The 18323-nt window shown below is 41.4% G+C and overlaps 1 protein-coding gene across 2 annotated transcripts in view; it reads right to left on the bottom strand.

Moving 5' to 3' along the window:
- Positions 1–1798: 1798 nt before the first annotated feature.
- slc4a11 (solute carrier family 4 member 11) overlaps positions 1799–18323 on the bottom strand; it is a 179683-nt gene continuing 163158 nt past the window's right edge. For both annotated transcript variants that reach the window (XM_079528367.1, XM_079528368.1), the window contains exons 18-20: positions 15426–15621; positions 13211–13380; positions 1799–5738 (exon numbers count right to left, since the gene is read on the bottom strand). In XM_079528367.1, coding sequence (XP_079384493.1) covers positions 5672–5738; positions 13211–13380; positions 15426–15621 — 433 coding nt within the window. In that variant the 3' untranslated portion in view covers positions 1799–5671. The remainder of the gene's footprint in view (positions 5739–13210; positions 13381–15425; positions 15622–18323) is intronic.

Below are 18323 nucleotides of genomic sequence, written 5' to 3'. Positions count from 1 at the left end.
TGGTACACCTCCATTAAAGCCCTGGAATGTCTCAAACCGCAGTGTTTACAGAAATTACCCCTATTGCTTATGGCTTGTTAACCAGTATTTATTAGCATGACAAGTAATTACTATACAAACATGAGCCAATTACATTATTAACTATAGAAAAAGTGCCCCTCGGGGCACAGGTCTCCACCAGGATAATAGCATGTACGTTTTGCAAAAATTGGCCTCATGGTGGCGCTATAACAAGCAGTTGTCCACAGATCGGTGCAGGTATAGGTAAAAACATGAATTGGCATGTTATAGCATGTTATAGCATGTTATACACCATGAGGCTGATGTGCATTTGTTAAGTGGCATTTGTTCCTCTGCCTAGTGGGAATGTGCGTGCATAATTGCACGGAATTCGCACGCCGGGTTCATGATTTGAGGAATTTTGTTCAAAACGGACCAATCCTGCACACTTTGGAAGGCAATCTTAGCCAATGGGGATGGAATATGGGGATAGTGTATACCGATTTGCGAGATGTACGGATGAAATGTGGCTGAGTAATGTACAGAAATGTGTTTTGACATAATCGGACTCATGGTGGCACTATAACAGGCCGTTGGGGGCAGAGGGGCAGAGGTTCGTCGTTGGCATCCAGGGAGTGTGTGTACAGAGTTTGCTATCGGCCGGGCCAGCGGTGCCGGAGATTAGCTGTACACGGACGGACGGATACACGGACGGACGGAGTGCAAAACATACTCTCCCCCCATGCCTTCGGCCTGGTGGTGACAATAACAACAAACATGTAATTCAGTAACATAACCATACTGCTGTGTTGGTGTGCACCCACACATGGGCAACATAAAGCCGGATCTACCATATGGGCACTTTGGACACGTTGGCCCTTGGGCACCAGGGGACCCTCCAAAATGCTCCACAGAAATGTCCTCCGTTCTGTTATTATCTAATCTGAATGAAAATTTGTATATTTTTTAAGTTTTCTTGTTGGTGGGAATGCAGCTGGAAAGTGCATCATGTATATAGCAGCAACAATGTGCTAGATTGGCTGTTGTTCAAGGTGGGTGGGCTCACTGGGCCTGTAACCGGTCAGGTGACAGGTGGAAAGGTGATTCCATAGAGTTGGGTGATTCTGGTGGAATAAAAGACGTGCGTCCGCCATCCAGTATGCCTTTGCTTACATTCTGCTTTAACAAAGTCATGTATAGCCCTCTGGAAGACAATGCTGCCCACCCCTTCTCTGTCATTCTCTGTCCACACCCCTGAACGCTACAATACTTTTTCTTTTACTTTACTTTTACTTTAAGTATTAGCCTACCACTCAAGTGGAAAAGGTTAGTGGGCATGGTTTTCTGGTTCCACTGAAAAATAGGCCATTAATTTTCCCATAGAGATTTACAAAAAATATTGATTGGTTTTATGGTCATGAATCACCAGGATCCTGGATGGCTTGTCAAAACATTGAGCAGCATGGAGCATTGGAATTTGGAAATCACTCAACTGAACTGCATACCACAGTTTCTAAATTGCACATAATGCAGGAGGCAGCACTTAGAAAAATAATCACCTGCACAGAATTTATTGTCAGAAAGTAGCTCGAAAGTATTATGTTTACGGTGGAGTTTGATAACAAAAACGTTGTAGATAGAAAGAGTTTTCTGTTTGGATCTATTTGCTGTCAAGGCCAGAACGTATTTTTTTGTGGTGGGCATTCCCGCATCATTGTACCTCTGGGTACAATGATGTCACATGCATAACCTCTATTAAAGAACTTTAGTCTCACATGAACACACAAGCACAAACAAATACTGTACATCACTATTACTCTTTATTTGGCAAACAGCTTGAGATAGTTTCTTTTTCAGTGTACAGTATATACTATATAATAAACCAACACATTCTGTTTGATAAACATTTTTGTCTTCTTTTTTACATATTACAGCTTACAAATATAGCTGGATCTTTTTGACAAAATTACAGATCTGTTTGACACCTAAATGAATATGCTATATAAAAATCACACATTGTACATTCAGGTTTAGAAAAAGTAGGCTATATGAAATCAGAGTAAAACACCACAGTACGCAATTTCAAACAAATCCAAATAAGAGGGGAAAGAATCAAAGTTTCACAAACAGCGCTATGACTCCAATCCAATTTACATGTAGATCTTGGAGAATGAAGTTTTGCTGCAATGCCAAATAATTAGTACAGAGGAGATATCAAGAAACAACAACAACAACACTGCCACGTAAGAAGAAAGAATGGGATTTTCTTGGATCTCTTACTTTGTTCCAAGTTAGGAAACTAATACCCTTTGCCCTGAATATATACTTATCTGATCAAAACTAAACCTTTTATTGCAAACTGCCTATTCATACCTCACAATCTCTCCAGCAGTGCTTCCTTAAGGCTTAGGACACAAATGCCTTTTAGCTTTTCTGTTTTCTTCCCCTTTCTATCCCCACACGAGATGTCTAAAATCAGGCATCTGCTGCTTTTTTTTACTGCTTGAGGGACCTGCCATTTGATTTCGGAAATCAACTTCAACTGTTAAAACAAAAATCTAAAACCTATACTGTTATGAATGCTTAATTGAAAGTTACACATTTTGGTCACGTTTGACTTTGTATTGTTGAGGCATCACACGCACATTATATTTAATGAATTATGCATCATTATGCTCATCATGCGTATTAAAACCATAGCATGATATAATACACACAATTTGCAGTAATATCAGGTGTTTTGTACTTGCTGCGGAAACCGTTTAGGCAATAGCACTGCCATAAGTCATATTATTATTATTATTATTATGCTGTATGGATTCAACTGTATCTAATGTATTGTGTGTGTGTGTGTGTGTGTGTGTGTGTGTGTGTGTGTGTGTGTGTGTGTGCGTGTGTGTGTGTGCGTGTGTGTGTGCGTGCGTGCGTGCGTGCATCACAATGCACATCGTTAATTTAAGTTACCAAATTCTTTTCATGTTGTTCAATAACCAAATTTGCATGCATGGCATGGGCTATCTTCAGACTGCCAAATCCAAATTGGAATCCGATTGCGTTTTAGTTTACTAAAAAAACCAAAATAAAAACATGGAAACTGATTTTGCTAATCAGATTTACACCACATTGTTCAGACTGGCAAACCACATCCCATTTTTGGCATATCCAGATTGGATACGTTTATCAAGTTTGAACAGAAAGAAACACATGGAAATTGATTTTTGCTAATCAAATTTGAGCCACATTCATACGTGGTTTGAATTACGATTCTATAGGCTTCAAGAAGTGTCTTAGTTTGAATGTTCTAAGGACTCAAATCAGATATCAAACAGATATATATAGGACAGATATGTCATTGATGTCACTGGCAACACAGGACAGGAATTTGGTGGTTATAAGACGCAAGTGGTAACGGAATAGTTAATGGAGGGATTGGAGGAAAATAGTTCCTGGACAAATGTATTACCTGTCTCCTATCACTTTGGGGCATTCCTCAGTACAGGTGAAGGAATATATCAGCCTCCTCCATTGACTACGATGTCACTGATGTTGTCGGCTGTGGGGGGGTCATGGGTGCCCTCACGCCCATGTTGTTACATTGTTACCACAGTGACCACCATTGCAGATATAATACAGTAAGGTCGATGAAGGTCTGAATACACAGATCTGCTCACTTGCAAATAACAGTGTGGACAGTCAGTGAGAACACATCAGATGTGCCAGTTGTCTGAATGGTCTCTGTACCATGAGGATGTGTTTGAAATCCCTAGTCTGCCATGATTCCATCTGGCTTTTCTTTGCTTCCATGCTGGGCAGGCCTGTACTGTAAAACCAATGTCACCAGAAAGCTTGGATTTACACTATTGCTGAATATTGACTGTTGCATTCAAGTTATTGAGAAGTTTACCTTTTTCTATTTTTTTGTGTTTTGTTTTGCTGAATACAGGTCTGTACATAATGGCATCACATTGATTGTATCAAAAAACTCCCAGATGAGTCATGCTTTAAAGATGTGAATCTCCGCTCCTTTCAATTCAAATACACAGAGGAGCAAACCAGTGCTTAGAAATGTATTTTCTCTTTTTCTTTTTTTTGTTAGATATCAAGATATTCTCTCCAGACACCTGGATTACATGACACAACGCTTGCAAGCATCGACCTAATCTTAACAGCTAAGTAAAACTCAAAACAAAAATGGATTAATTTCAAACTCTTGAACACTTGCCACTGGAAAAAGGGATGCACCAGATGCACCATGTTTGTTTGTGTTACCTCCACCAAAACTGGGCTTTGTTTCAGAACATTTGTTCTTCCTCTTTTTTTTTGTTGACTCTGACGTGAAGTTGGAATGGGTGTCTTGTAAACACCAACATTTAGTCGGATGCAAGACAGATACAGAGGCAAAAAGTAGTCCGTTACTGTTGAAGATAAAAGACAGGAAAATTAAAGAGACCATTATACAGTTTGTCTTCCAGTTAGGGGTAAAAAATAGACAAATATACATCATCATTGTGATAAATAAATATCGTATTTCCCTTTTCTTTTTTTTACCTAAAATATCTTTCCTTGTATATTGCCATAATATTACTATAATATATTAATCATTAGATTAAGGTTAAACTATGTGTTTTGGCTTGTGCTGTCATTTTAAATAACAACTACATAATATTTCTGTGGAATGTATTTGTTATCTGGCAGAGCACATGGCAATTTCACCATAAACGTGGTGTTTTTGAAAGAGTTGGCAGGAGGTTAAGAGGACAAAGCGAGAAGCGGTGTCTGAGACACAAACGCATACCTCCTTTCTTGTTCTCTTACCTAATAAACATTGACTCATTTTTGGAATGACTTGGAAATGAAATATGCCGTGATGAAGTTGTCTTTAATATACTGAAGACAATAACGGCTACAAAGTAATGGAATGTATGGCTCATACATTGGTAAACCAAGTTGGCACAATGATATAATCTCAATAACGGATAACCGTGTACTTTACAACGCCCTAATTCCAGTGTATTAATTTGTGTATATAGCTTATAACCTGTGTACTTACGGATAAGTATTGTAAGTACATTATAACTCTGTGATTGTAGTTATGCAATAGTCCCTAATATTTAATGGACTTGTATTGTTACAGCCGTCCACCCTTGTATGTACATTACACATGAGGGACAGTAACATGTGCGTAGTACATACACAGTATTGCGTATACTTAAAACGCTTCTTCATAGGTTAATACAGTGGAAAAAAGCCTGCTGTAAAGTAGCGTGTTACCAAAACAAAGTAAACATGTTTAAAAGAACGATGGCACTGAAAGGACTTGATGTCATAAAGGAGGTGGTCGTCCACACTGTACAGAACTCATCTTGAGCTGAGAGAGTAGCGATCTGTCCACGCTTCGGAATAATCCGCCGGTGGATTTTATTTTTCTTCTTCTTTCTCTCTCTCTCTTTTGTACTCTAACGTAATCCCTCCATCCCTTCTTCTTTCCAGTGCTTGGCCTGTGAATGTTTTGTCTTCTAATACAAAAAACAAACAGTCAATATTTATCCTTTTTGCTTCCATTCAGTCTTGCATTGAAAAATACTTTTTCTTCTCTCTCTCCCTCTATCTTTTTTTGTTTTCCAGACGTCATTCTTCTCCTCCACATGAAAGCTTGTATCCATCCTGCACGCTACATGTGTTGGGCATCCATTATGTCCAAGTATTTGGCTTCAATGATATGAGGAAGCACACAGTTCCTAAGGAGAAAAGAAAAAGGAAGATAAGGCATTTATGTGAGTCACTGTTACCTGTTAGGAAAACTACAAGAACACTTTAGATTGAAAGTATAGGGTCTGCCTATATTTGTGCCTGACCTTTGTGCCATATTTTGTGTTTTCTTCAAAATGCACTTCTCCTCCTATACATTTTGTTCATAAATTAGTACACATCTCTCGAGTCAAGTTATCAAGGTCTAGTAGTTAATAATTACTTCTAGTTTGGCTATTGTAATTGTAAACCTATTAAAAGAACACACATCTATCTTTAATTTAATCAAATTGCACTTGAGATGTATCAGTCTCTTATTTGACTGGTATGACATCACTAGCTAGAAAATGATTAAATAGTTTGGCTGTGATAGTAGCTAGTAAATTAGCACATGTATAACTAGCCAGTTAAGCAGTTATTATGTTATCAAATGATTTGTAATTAGTTACATTTTAAGGTCTGAACAAATGGTTAAATCCCCCTCACTTCTTGATAGGGAGAGCGGGTCTTAATTAATGGTCTGCCAAGATTACTGCATCCCATGCAAATGGTCCCACTATAATTACCTTGGAGAATTAATGCGCTGGGTTTGTCATTGTCGTATACTTCAAGGATGGGTTTGAGGAAACACAGATTGGACTAACAATGGCACTTGCTTTAAAAGGAGTGTCATGACTGGGACAGATAAGCTGAAAAAGGTCTACTTGGGCTAAATCCAAATTTGAACAGTACTTTCAGCATATGGAGGGTTATTGAACAATAACTTGGTAGAAAGAGCTATTATTCAGCTTGTAAATAATAAGGCATTTCACCAAGGTATAGATCATTTTCCTCAAGGGTATAAACAGGATAAGAACTAGCAAATTGTTGTATTGTTTATTTATCATTTTACCCCTTTTTTCAACTGAATTCAGTCGTTATGCCAAATAATTATTACTCCCCATACACATTTTGGTGTGTTGTCGCTGCTGTTGAATCCTACTGGCGCATATATCAGTGAGGAGCACCCACCGGGAGGACATAGACGCAGAGCTTCCATCCTACAGCTCCCGAGGCCCTCCCGTCCCAACACTCCAAGCGGACAGGTGCCACCACAGCACCCTGCAGAAGTACGTACACGTCGTACAGTGACAACTATCCCCCTCCCCGCCCGGATTCCCACTCCTGAACACGGGTAAACTGTGTTCCCCAGACTCCGTGGTGGTACTGTAGGCAGGTCCTTTACCACTACGCCACCCGTGCGTCAAGCAAATTGTTTTGATGGCACCACTGTCTTTTGATCAAACTACACAGAACAGTTTTGCACTTGCCTTGAGAAGGACCTATACAAACTATCGATCCCAGACTAAGCCCACTACACTCCACATTTTAAACACAATGGTCCTCATTCACAAAGGAGAAATACGCCAGAGTGTAACGGAAGCGTAACGGAAGCGTATACAGATGCGGGAAATTCCGTCCGATCACGCTGCGTTGTTTTGCCGTGCAATTCAAAGAGCGGTGTGTACCACAGGTACGCAGGTGTATGTCATAAAGAATGTGAGCGGGTGCCAAATGATCGGAAAATCACCCGACAACTTCATTTGCATTGATCCACGCCCCATTTCACACCATAAAAGGCGTCAAGCATGACTCAGCAGACAGCAGTAAAAACAACAAAAAAGAACTATAGGCCTTACAGCTCAAACGAAATAGAGGTCCTCCTGACGGAATGCAACAAAATAATGATATTTTCCAGTATAGTGGCTTCACAAATTAAAATAAAAATGATTGCTGGAAAGAAATTAGGCTATATTAGGAAATTAAAATAAAATGATCTGACCATGTCAAGCGCCGGAGCGACGACCACCACCTGCAGTCTCTTTTTTTACATCCATATACCATTACATTTGTGCGTGATTCTTTATATTGTCTATAGCCTACCATTAAACTATATAAATCATTTTCCCAAGCTTACAAAACGGTGAACGCTGCTCCGCACCGCTGCAGCAATGTCAAGCTGACTTACGGTATAAAATGCAGCTTGGCCATTTATTTATTTAAGTTCGGGACCAAGGCAGCAAGCTAGCGTATACTTTTAATTATATTATAAAGCCTTTTCTTTTCTATTGAACAATTGCTCACTCACACCTTTGCAGAGGTAAAACATATATCCGATATTTTTATCAGAGCTGCATTGATTCATGCGGGGAATAGATTAATATCATCTCACTGTCATCTGTCTGAATGCCATGTGGAGAATGGATTTGTTCTGATCATGGACACGTAGGCATAGGCCTATAGCTATTTAAAATTTCAACCATATACGGCGGGTAGCCTCCTCTTTGTCAGATCTAAGTGCAGGTTAATTTATGATGATGTCGTCATATTAAAATTATTCGCGAATTTCGCGGGACATTTGGCACCAAACTTGATTGATCTCATCAATGTAGTAGCTTACAGCCTAGCTATAAGTTCCCCATATTATAATTAATTAAGGTGCACTGGCTTAAAACTATGACTGGCCGAATTGCACGCGCTGATGCAATAATGTGGACTTCTATTTTTTTATAGGGCTAATTAGCCCTTGTGACTGCTGTCTGTCTGTCAGACCGGCATGTCTGTGAACCATAGAAATAATCTGTTCTGTCCGGGCCGGGCTCACCGCACCGTTATATTCATTTTCCAATGAATTCGTACAGTGCAGAATACAGATAAGTGTATGTTCTTATTATAATTGTGAGTTTGTTTTTTAACATGCAGCGCAAGTCCGCGAGAGCCGATCTACAAGCTCACAACGCGTTGCACTGCGAGTAGAAAGCTGTCAAGTGCAGCGCAATCGCGCATGCTAGAAATATCCTAATAAATAAATAAAAAGGTGTCGGGTTTGCAGGGGCAGTTTCTGTATGGGACTCTAGGCTAACCTGCCTCTAGAATGCATGCATTTAGGCATCCAAGTGATACTTGGCTTTTATATAAGCTATCATTTTTTTATGTGCTGACCAATGTTTTGGACACATGCCTACATATTTTATCTGAGTTTTGGGGACTTTTAATTGATTCAGAATGAAGACTAAAGCCTTCTGAATAAATCTACGCAAGCAGTACACGACCCTCTGAGCTGGCGCAGCTTATAGCGGAGTTTCCGACCAAACAACGTCACCGTAAAGTTCACGTTCAAGTTCATGAATTCCCACGTAATGTGGGAATCCACGTAAATGCCAGTCCGCTCACGCTCCGCTCACGTTACGTAACGTTATGAGCGTAAACGCCGTTGTGAAGACATTATTTGGAAAGGGCTCTCCATTCGACGTATGAGAACTATGATGACATCTATATTATAACAAGATGAACTCTGTTCTCAATTATGTCAAAACAAAAAAACATTAATAAAGGAACTTATGGTCCTGCCTTGTTTTTAAATGTAAATTTCTACATTTTTCGTTGACGTGTCATAACAGAGTAAGCACAGCTGCAGCTAACAAAATGTATTGTTGGTAATTTTAATTTGGTGTACCAGTTGACATTAAGCATTGTCAATACAATTGAATATTCAGTGCTTGATCTTTAACAGATAATAAAGTAGCTCACATCCAAAGAATGTGCAATATGGGATACAAAAACTAACCGCACACTTACTTTCTTCCCATATCCACAGGACTAAACCAGTTTATATCATGTTAGTCCAATATTGGCAGAAAGTAGTGTAGTGTGCAGGCTTAATTTTGTATATCTCACAGTGCTTTCTCTTTGGCATACCTACTGTATATGACTCAATACAAAATTAAAGCTACAATTCGTAATTATTTGTACATTGTCTCCTCCTGGTGGAGAGAATTAAGTGGATATCCAAACTACAATAAAGATTGTGGTGCATATAGTCTAGTGTCCATTAAGTATTGTGTGCTTAACATAACTTTTGACATTGTCAACCAGTAGCTGTCCTACAAGAGACCAGTAGCTGTCCTACAAGAGACCAGTAGCTGTCCTACAAGACACCAGTAGCTGTGCTACAAGAGACCAGTAGCTGTCCTAGAAGACACCAGTAGCTGTCCTACAAGAGACCAGTAGCTGTCCTACAAGACACCAGTAGCTGTGCTACAAGAGACCAGTAGCTGTCCTACAAGAGACCAGTAGCTGTCCTACAAGACACCAGTAGCTGTGCTACAAGAGACCAGTAGCTGTCCTACAAGAGACCAGTAGCTGTCCTACAAGACACCAGTAGCTGTCCTACAAGACACCAGTAGCTGTCCTACAAGACACCAGTAGCTGTCCTAGAAGACACCAGTAGCTGTCCTACAAGACACCAGTAGCTGTCCTACAAGACACCAGTAGCTGTCCTACAAGACACCAGTAGCTGTGCTAGAAGACACCAGTAGCTGTCCTAGAAGACACCAGTAGCAGTCCTAGAAGAGACCAGTAGCTGTCCTACAAGACACCAGTAGCTGTCCTACAAGAGACCAGTAGCTGTCCTACAAGACACCAGTAGCTGTCCTAGAAGACACCAGTAGCTGTCCTAGAAGACACCAGTAGCTGTCCTAGAAGACACCAGTAGCTGTGCTAGAAGACACCAGTAGCTGTCCTAGAAGACACCAGTAGCTGTCCTACAAGACACCAGTAGCTGTCCTACAAGACACCAGTAGCTGTCCTAGAAGACACCAGTAGCTGTGCTACAAGACACCAGTAGCTGTCCTAGAAGACACCAGTAGCTGTCCTAGAAGACACCAGTAGCTGTGCTAGAAGACACCAGTAGCTGTCCTAGAAGACACCAGTAGCTGTCCTAGAAGACACCAGTAGCTGTCCTACAAGACACCAGTAGCTGTGCTAGAATACACCAGTAGCTGTCCTAGAAGACACCAGTAGCTGTCCTAGAAGACACCAGTAGCTGTCCTACAAGACACCAGTAGCTGTCCTACAAGACACCAGTAGCTGTGCTAGAAGACACCAGTAGCTGTGCTAGAAGACACCAGCAGCTGTCCTACAAGACACCAGTAGCTGTCCTACAAGACACCAGTAGCTGTGCTAGAAGACACCAGCAGCTGTCCTACAAGACACCAGCAGCTGTCCTACAAGACACCAGTAGCTGTCCTAGAAGACACCAGTAGCAGTCCTAGAAGACACCAGTAGCTGTCCTACAAGACACCAGTACCTGTCCTACAAGACACCAGTAGCTGTCCTACAAGACACCAGTAGCTGTGCTAGAAGACACCAGTAGCTGTCCTACAAGACACCAGTAGCTGTCCTACAAGACACCAGTATCTGTCCTAGAAGACACCAGTAGCTGTCCTAGAAGACACCAGTAGCTGTCCTACAAGACACCAGTAGCTGTCCTAGAAGACACAAGTAAAGACACCAGTAGCTGTGCTAGAAGACACCAGTAGCTGTCCTAGAAGACACCAGAAAAGACACCAGTATCTGTGCTAGAAGACACCAGTAGCTGTCCTAGAAGACACCAGTAAAGGCACCAGTATCTGTGCTAGAAGACACCAGTAGCTGTCCTAGAAGACACCAGTAGCTGTCCTAGAAGACACCAGTAAAGGCACCAGTATCTGTGCTAGAAGACACCAGTATCTGTCCTAGAAGACACCAGTAGCTGTCCTAGAAGACACCAGTAAAGGCACCAGTACCTGTCCTAGAAGACACCAGTATCTGTCCTAGAAGACACCAGTACCTGTCCTAGAAGACACCAGTAAAGACACCAGTATCTGTCCTAGAAGACACCAGTACCTGTCCTAGAAGACACCAGTAAAGACACCAGTATCTGTCCTAGAAGACACCAGTACCTGTCCTAGAAGACACCAGTATCTGTCCTAGAAGACACCAGTACCTGTCCTAGAAGACACCAGTAAAGACACCTACACCTTTTCAATGGAATAGTAGGGAAACCACCCCCAGGCCACTACAGATGTACTAGTTATTATTAACATACTCTACCACAGAAGTTAATTAAAATAAAATTGTATTAATTAAAATATGATTGTACATTTAATTTCTGCAGCTGCAGCAGTCATTACCCTTTACACATATAATGAAAAGGGTCCATTCATTGTATCATTATTGCACCAATAACTAAATAATGAACCAGTTGCAACATGTTGTCATGGACAGCATCATATTGTGACACTAGGCAGGGTAGCTTTGGCATCTACATGTCGATGCCAAAAGAGACCTCTTGCATCCTATATTGATGATGACAGAATGTGGAAACTGAACGTCCTATGAACATTGTCAAATTTTCTCATTCTGCGATTGAGGGAGAAGGATTAGGATTTATTTACTATTTGGAATCCATAATTTGCCTTCTCAGTTGACACATTTTCAACATTTAATGTTTTTGCTTGGAGACCCCCTCAAAACTGTTTATTTTTTTATTTATTCTTATTTATTTTTTAAAGACATTCTTTTGGCTTTTTCAGCCTTTATTGATAATGTATAGTAGATAGACAGGACATGGGAGAGAGATTTGCTAGGGTCCTTCAAATGTGTTTCAATAGGCTGTAGTTTAAAGAAAACACTAAAGCATGGCCATTTTTTGTCAACTGAAATGATAAATGACCTGTTCTGTCTGCAGGGAGGCGCAGAAACTGCTTCACAATGTTGCTGGTTACACCAATGCTGGTGTAACTAAGATTTATTTTTTCTTCTAATTCTATATTTTGATATACAGATAAACAATTGCACAAAGCAGGAAGTAGTCATTTCTGGTTTGCTACTACTTTAGTACTTAGTAGTTAAACATGTATTTAAAAAGAAACAAAAAACCACTGTGGCCCGGACCGCTGGCCTTGCGGTCCGGGCACCTAGGCTGCAATGCGAATGCTGATCCTGACGACCTTTTGCTGCGTGTATATATAGGCCTATATATATATATTTCAGACATAAAAATATAAAAGAGCATAAAATATCCTCTTTAAATGAACAAACATTGTACCTTACATTTGTCAGTCTGATGACACAGCTTTATCTCCCCCTAAAATCAAACAACCAGTCCAAACTTGCAAGTCTCATGCACTGCCTTGAGGACATTGGAGTGTTGGATGGCACAAAATGCACTTTTCCTATTTGCCCTCACTGTGACTCCATCACACAGATAAAAAACTGTCTTAGCAACCTGTCCACTCATGTCAAACCCCATGTCAAAAACCTCAGTGTATTATTTGATTCTGCCCTTAAGTTTGACAAGCAGGTAAATGCAGTAGTGAAAGCCTTTTTCCCCCCAGATTCTCCTAAATCAGCCAATTCTCTCTGCCCAAGAAGACCTTGAGAAAGTCATGCACCTCCTCCTATTATCCCACTTTTGACCCACTTTGACTTGAACATAATATGTTCATTTAATTTGATACAGATTTATTACAGTAGGATTCATTACAGTATGACAAATATTATATAATAGTGTACCTGATGAGAACTGATGATAGTTTCATGTTAAATCCTAACAAATGCATTTAACACATATTGTACCTGAGCGATGCCAGTCTGTTACCTGATTGGTATGAGCAGGATCATAAGCAGAGGAAAGATCATCTTCATGTAGGGCATTGGGTACATGCCAAACGTACACAGCACTAGCAGTTGCATCATCTGCAGAAAGGTGAAGTAGTGGATCTTCCTCTGTGGGACCTTGCGGATGTAATGGGTGGGAGGGTATTGCGTCTGCAAAAAAATCAAAACACACACACACACACACACACACACACACACACACACACACACACACACACACACACACACACACACACACACACACACACACACACACACACACACACACACACACACACACACACACACACACAATATATATTCAGATTTGTATTTAGCAGATGCTGTGACTCGCAATGCACAATACACACAGGATATGACGGTTATGGTAGATTGCTGTCGGGCAGAAACCTCCTATGTCATTATTTTAACCTTTTTTTTCTTAAATTAATGACCTACTTCATAAAGAGTGTTGCACAAAAGTAGTGAAAATATTAGATCTACTATCAGATCCTTCGCGAGGCGTCGCAAGCTTGTAGATCTACTATTTTCATTATTATAAAATAATAATATTAGCGGTTTTGGACCCACAAGGTTTCCTACCAACAGTAGCGATATGCAACTTGTACGTGTACATGTACGTGATACCATTAAATGATATTATTAGTAGATGTGGTACAATGTCTGATTGAGAGGGCTACTTCAGTGCAGCCTGTTATCCATGGGGTCATAGCATACGCAATTTGGAGGGTACTTTCATCCAAAAAACCATTAGAGTCTCATTCATTTTCATTATGGGCGGAACAGGACAGCCAATTCTCGTATGACTCATACCCAGGAAAGAGAAATAAATTCCGTACACTGTAATGAAGCAATTATTTTCATACTGTATACATAATAAAGATAATTGCTTTAGGAGATGCATTACACCACCCTTTATTTCTCTTTTCCGATTACTTTCTTTTCGGCGGAAATTGTAGAAATGACTCACACACCCAGGCCAGCAGGGGGCCTTATCCGCTGCAACACAGACGTGGGTTAAAACAGTTGTTCCCAAACCTTTTCATGTCAAGGACCCCCAAATTGACACTAATTAGACCCCGGACCCCCATTTGAAAAGATATGCCAGGGACCCCTATAAGAGAAGATTGTTACGGCTCTAGCAGTGATTCTCAACCCGTTTCATTTCAAGGACCCCCAGTTTGACCTGCATTAGGCTACTGACCCCCCATTTAATGGCATTTCTATCTCTAGGACCCCCGATTTATATTGTAAAATCTATGTTAATTTAACTCTGAGAGTGTACAAACTGGTTCCATTTGTACACCCTCTGAATTACAGACCCATAAGGGTCCATTTGGTTCCAAATTATCATTTAGCTGGGGACCCCCTGGAACTCCCTCAAGGACCCATGGGGGTCCCCGGACCCCACTTTTGGAAGCACTGGGTTAAAGATCTATGAAACATTGTAATTCTGAGTGTAATTCAGAGTTAGTTTAACACTGAGGACTTCACTGTGGTTCTGTCTGAATGGCTGTGATGTGGTGAACTCCAGAGGGCAGCTTATACCTGCTACTCCACACTGAAACAAGCACTGAGAATTATCTGCAAAAGCTATTCAACACAAGGTGTGCTTTAGAAGGTCTGTTCAACCCAGGCCCGCTTTAGAAGGTCTGGGAAACTTGTCAACTGTTTGATCTAGAGAGTTCCGTGATCAACATATGGCGTTGCGCGCACGCACACACGCACGCCCGCCCGCCCGCCCACCCACACACACACACACACACACACACATGCATTTGACAGATGAGGTGCCAGTCCCACTCACCTGCTCCTTCAGAAGGAGCCACATGCATTGGAAACAACCGCACGCACGCACGCACGCACACACACACACACACACACACACACACACACACACACACACACACACACACACACACACACACACACACACACACACACACACACACACACACACACACACACACACACACACACACACACACACACACACACACACACACACACACACACACACACACACACACACACACACACAGGGATGTGTGCACACTGCAGATGAGATGCCAGGCCCACTCACCTGCTCCTCGAGGAGGTGGGACACAAGTACACAGACACACAGACACACACGCACAAACACACGCACGCACGCACGCACGCACGCACGCACGCAGTTCCCCCAGATGAATGACCTGTTCTTTGAGCAGGAGGAACATGCGGTCACACATCTGGTTGCCGTCGATGGACGTGATGGCGATGTAGAGGAACAGGCCGTACAGGACGGGCTTGGGGATCCACTGGAGAGGCACGGGCAGCAGCAGCAACGACATGCCGATGAAGATGTTGGCCGCCAGGGACGTCAGCCTGGTCTCCTTCACCTGGACAATACTGAGATAGAACAATACAGAGAGGTCATGGTCTCGTCTCCTTCACCTGGACAATACTGAGATAGAACAATACAGAGAGGTCATGGTCTCGTCTCCTTCACCTGGACAATACTGAGATAGAACAATACAGAGAGGTCATGGTCTCGTCTCCTTCACCTGACGCATTGTGAGCAAAAGCTTTCCCCGTGATAACAGAAAACAGAAACGACCCTAGCGTAGAGCCCTGGGGGACAACTACAAGTTGGTTCTGTATTTGGCCCTCTTTTTTTCCTTTGCCACAAAATATGAATCCTGGTGTGCAAGTGAAATTGTAAATTGCAAGTGGTTAACAAACATGCCATTTTGAGAGTTTAAAGCATATTTAGATTATTGTGATAATATCATTAATGGTTGATAATTATTTTGGCCAAAGTGACATGAAAGTTTCATATGGTCCATGCATTTCATTCTGTCCCTGTGGCAGTAAATAGATACAAATATAATAATCAACTGTTAACTTAATCACTTAAACCATTTTTTTCTGGCTACACCAAACCTTAGCCATTAGCAAAATGAATTGCCAAAAGTAGCCGATCTGTTGTTTTCCCAGAGTACGGATGCTGGGGTTTAAGTGGTTAATGCTTCTGAAGACACAGCTGCATGTCCCATGACAGCAATGAAAAGCCCATCATTAACCAATCAAAAGCAGGAATGCCAACGGAGCAGATGCAAGTCTCACTGATAATTCAATTACATATTGTAGAACAGTAGACATAAAACACACACCTATATTTAGCTTGCACGTCACATTGATATAACGTATGATATACTGAGAAGTACAAACACTTCACTACTATAAGGCTTATACTTTAATGCAACTCTCCAATGTTCTTTAACATGTAAGAACAGAATCTGGTGACTACTACTACTACTACTACTACTACTACTACTACTACTACTACTACTACTACTGCTGCTACTACTACTACTACTACTACTACTACTACTACATGCACATTTTCCATCTTCCTTGATAAACTGAAAAGGCAACTCTTAGTGAACCCACCATCCTTCTCCTTCTACGGATTCCCTACCCAATATGTCGTTCCTCTATTCCTGCCTTCATTCTGACATGCTTTGTTTTTTAAATGCTAAATTTAAAAAATACATTTGACATTAGCTTGTCAAAGGACTATGCTTCCTAGTTTAGTTTAGTTTATTAAGGATCCCCATTAGTCTACTCTACAGCGAAGTGGAGACTATTCTTCCTGGGGTCCAGGCAAAAACATCACAGTACAAATCATAAAATGCAGTACAGCATGATCCATGTTTGTGAACAAACACACAAATTAAAAGACGAGATTAAGGGCCTTTCAAACGTGAAGCGATATAACGCGCCTATAGTTCATTTTCAATGAGACCTGCGTTTTTGTGCGGAGAAGTCGCGGTGCGACAACGCAAGCGTATTGACGTGAGCATGGTGGTCTTTTCTTTTACGCTTGCGTTGTCGTGCCACTCTTGAACAGACCTATAGTAGAGCTGTCGTTGATCCACTCTTGAACAGACCTATAGTAGAGCTGTCGTTGATCCACTCTAGAACAGACCTATAGTAGAGCTGTCGTTGATCCACTCTTGAACAGACCTATAGTAGAGCTGTCATTGATCCACTCTTGAACAGACCTATAGTAGAGCTGTCGTTGATCCACTCTTGAACAGACCTATATTAGAGCTGTCGTTGATCCACTCTTGAAGAGACCTATAGTAGAGCTGTCATTGATCCACTCTAGAACAGACCTATAGTAGAGCTGTCGTTGATCCACGCTTGAACAGACCTATAGTAGAGCTGTTGTTGATCCACTCTAGAACAGACCTATAGTAGAGCTGTTGTTGATCCACTCTTGAACAGACCTATAGTAGAGCTGTCGTTGATCCACGCTTGAACAGACCTATAGTAGAGCTGTTGTTGATCCACTCTAGAACAGACCTATAGTAGAGCTGTTGTTGATCCACTCTTGAACAGACCTATAGTAGAGCTGTTGTTGATCCACTCTAGAACAGACCTATAGTAGAGCTGTCGCTGATCCACTCTAGAACAGACCTATAGTAGAGCTGTCGTTGATCCACTCTTGAACAGACCTATAGTAGAGCTGTCGTTGATCCACTCTTGAACAGACCTATAGTAGAGCTGTCGTTGATCCACTCTTGAACAGACCTATAGTAGAGCTGTCGTTGATCCACTCTAGAACAGACCTATAGTAGAGCTGTCGTTGATCCACTCTAGAACAGACCTATAGTAGAGCTGTCGTTGATCCACTCTAGAACAGACCTATAGTAGAGCTGTCGTTGATCCACTCTTGAACAGACCTATAGTAGAGCTGTCGTTGATCCACTCTTGAACAGACCTATAGTAGAGCTGTCGTTGATCCACTCTTGAACAGACCTATAGTAGAGCTGTCGTTGATCCACTCTTGAACAGACCTATAGTAGAGCTGTCGTTGATCCACTCTAGAACAGACCTATAGTAGAGCTGTCGTTGATTCAGGCAACACTCTTGAACAGACCTATAGTAGAGCTGTCGTTGATCCACTCTTGAACAGACCTATAGTAGAGCTGTCGTTGATCCACTCTTGAACAGACCTATAGTAGAGCTGTCGTTGATCCACTATTGAACAGACCTATAGTAGAGCTGTCGTTGATCCACTCTTGAACAGACCTATAGTAGAG

Source organism: Electrona antarctica, assembly GCF_951216825.1.
Source record: "Electrona antarctica genome assembly, chromosome: 18".
Taxonomy (NCBI): Eukaryota; Metazoa; Chordata; class Actinopteri; order Myctophiformes; family Myctophidae; genus Electrona; species Electrona antarctica.
The sequence above is the reverse complement of the archived record's forward strand: the minus strand, read 5'-3'. Positions and strand labels throughout refer to the sequence as shown.